At 40.0% G+C, this 2,486-nt stretch overlaps 1 protein-coding gene across 1 annotated transcript; it reads left to right on the top strand.

Moving 5' to 3' along the window:
- The first annotated feature begins 1,426 nt into the window (after window positions 1-1,426).
- LOC137740665 (uncharacterized) lies at window positions 1,427-1,909 on the top strand. The gene is made up of 2 exons (XM_068480501.1): window positions 1,427-1,712; window positions 1,776-1,909. Exons 1-2 carry the CDS (start codon window positions 1,427-1,429, stop codon window positions 1,907-1,909), a joined length of 420 nt encoding a protein of 139 aa, XP_068336602.1.
- The last annotated feature ends 577 nt before the right edge of the window (window positions 1,910-2,486 follow it).

Below are 2,486 nucleotides of genomic sequence, written 5' to 3'. Positions count from 1 at the left end.
GCAGGTTTTTATAGGCGTTTCATAAAGGATTTCTCCAAGATTGCACAGCCACTATGTCGATTGCTTCAAAAAGAGGTGGCTTTCGAGTTTGATGATGCATGATCCACGGCATTCAAACATTTAAAGGAGGCTCTCACTTCGGCTCCCATTATCACACCTCCAGATTGGAGCCTTCAATTCGAGTTGATGTACGATGCTTCGGACTATGCGATTGGTGCTGTTTTAGGGCAGCGAAAGAACAAACAACCTCATGTTATTTATTATGCATCTAGGACACTAAATGATGCTCAATTAAATTACTCAACCACTAAAAAAGAATTACTTGCTGTGGTATTTGCATTAGATAAGTTCCGATCATACTTACTTGGTACTAAAGTTATTATTTTTACTGATCATGCAACTCTCAAGTATTTGCTCACGAAAAAGGAGGCCAAGCCTAGACTAATTCGATGGATGTTGCTTCTACAAGAGTTTGACATTGAGATTCGGGATAAGAAGGGCGTGGAGAATGTGGTGGCTGACCACCTAAGTCGAATGGTGCATAAGGAAGCATTGCCAATTTCTGAAACCTTCCCCGATGAACAATGAATGTCTATCCAGGTAAGTGAGCCTTGGTATGCAGATTTGGTGAACTTTTTGGTGTCTAAACATAACCCTAGCACACTTAATAGGAATCAAAGTGATAAGCTTAAAAATGATGCTAGGTTTTATGTTTGGATAACCCATACCTCTGGAAATTTTGTCCCGATCAGATTGTACGACGTTGTGTGAATGAATCTGAGTTTCAATCTATTTTAACATTCTGTCATTCATATGTATGTGGGGGACATTTTGGCACCCAACGCACTGCCCTTAAAGTCTTAGAATGTGGGTTTTATTGGCCAACCAGTTTTAGGGATGCTAGGACATTTTGCCTTACATGTGATCGTTGTCAACAAATGGGTAATATAAGTGTTAAGGATCAAATGCCACAAAACCCTATACTTTCTGTTGAAATATTTGATGTGTGGGGAATTGATTTTATGGGTCTTTTTCCTTCATCACATGGTTTTCTCTATATCTTGTTGGCGGTGGATTATGTTTCCAAATGGGTGGAAGCAAAAGCCACCCGTACTAACAATTCCAAAGTGGTTGCAGATTTTGTGAAGTCTAACATTTTTGCTAGGTTCGGAATGCCTCGAGTCCTTATAAGTGATGGAGGTTCACATTTTTGTAATCGCACAATCGAGGCACTGCTCAAGAAGTACAACGTTACACATAAGGTTTCGACACCTATCATCCTCAAACAAGCGGGCAAGCCGAGGTGTCGAATCGGGAGATAAAACAAATTCTTGAGAAGACGGTTGGGCCAACAAGAAAAGATTGGAGCTTGAGGTTAGAGGATGCATTGTGGGCTTATAGGACCGCCTACAAAACACCCGTAGGAATGTCCCCCTTTCGGCTTGTTTATGGCAAACCATGTCACTTACCTGTGGAGTTGGAGCACAAGGCTCGTTGGGCCGTGAGGAAGTTCAACATGGATGTAGATGAGGCGGGAATTCATCGTAAGCTTCAATTTAATGAACTTGAGGAGATATGGAATGAAGCTTACGGGAATGCTCGCATTTACAAGGAAAAGACAAAGGCCTTTCATGACAAGATGATTCGCACCAAGTCCTTCTCTGTTGGACAGAAAGTGTTGTTGTTTAATTCTAGTCTTCGTCTATTTCCGGGTAAGTTACGTTCACGTTGGATTGGACCCTTTGTTATTACTAATGTTTTTCCTCATGGTGCAGTCCAAGTTCGTAGTTTCAAAACAGGTCAAGAGCTCAAGGTGAATGGGCATCGATTGAAGCCTTACTATGAGAGCTTTGTAGAACATGATGTGGAGGAGACCACCCGCTATGCCGTGGGTTCCCATAAAGGTTGATCAATGTGGCATCGTCCGGCTGCAAGATGTAAAAGAAAGCGCTACTTGGGAGGCAACCCATGCACTCAACAAAGGAAGAACTTAGGAATCGTTCCAAACTCAGATTTGTGTCCCTAAAACTTTTCCTTTGTTGCTTACTTTATGTTATGTGTGATGTGTTTATTTGTGTGTTCCTTTGCTGTTAGTTTAGTCTAAAATATTGAGGACCATGTTTAGTTTAAGTGTGGGGGGGGTAACATTCTGTTTTAAGCTATTTTTGCATGAAATTCATAGGGTATTACCACCTAAAATGTCTAAACTTGTTTCCCACTGTTTTAAGTGTTTTTAACATGTTTTGAAGTCTTTTTATGTGTTACTTTGAAAAAATCCGAAAAACAGTTTGAAACAACTAAAAAGAGTCAATTTGAGTCAGTTTTGTGTTCATTTTTGTGTGTTTGTGTCTTAGGATACCTTCCAACACAATGATGAGGATTTGATTTTTATGTGCATGGCTGTGAAAGAGAGTTATAAACATGGATGGAAGTTTGATATATTCTTGCTTTATACTTGGTTATAGTTGTTGTTTATGAATTCATGT

This window comes from Pyrus communis, chromosome 7, assembly GCF_963583255.1.
Source record: "Pyrus communis chromosome 7, drPyrComm1.1, whole genome shotgun sequence".
NCBI classification, from domain to species: domain Eukaryota; kingdom Viridiplantae; phylum Streptophyta; class Magnoliopsida; order Rosales; family Rosaceae; genus Pyrus; species Pyrus communis.
Note: the sequence above shows the minus strand (reverse complement) of the source record. Positions and strands in the feature narration are given on the sequence as shown.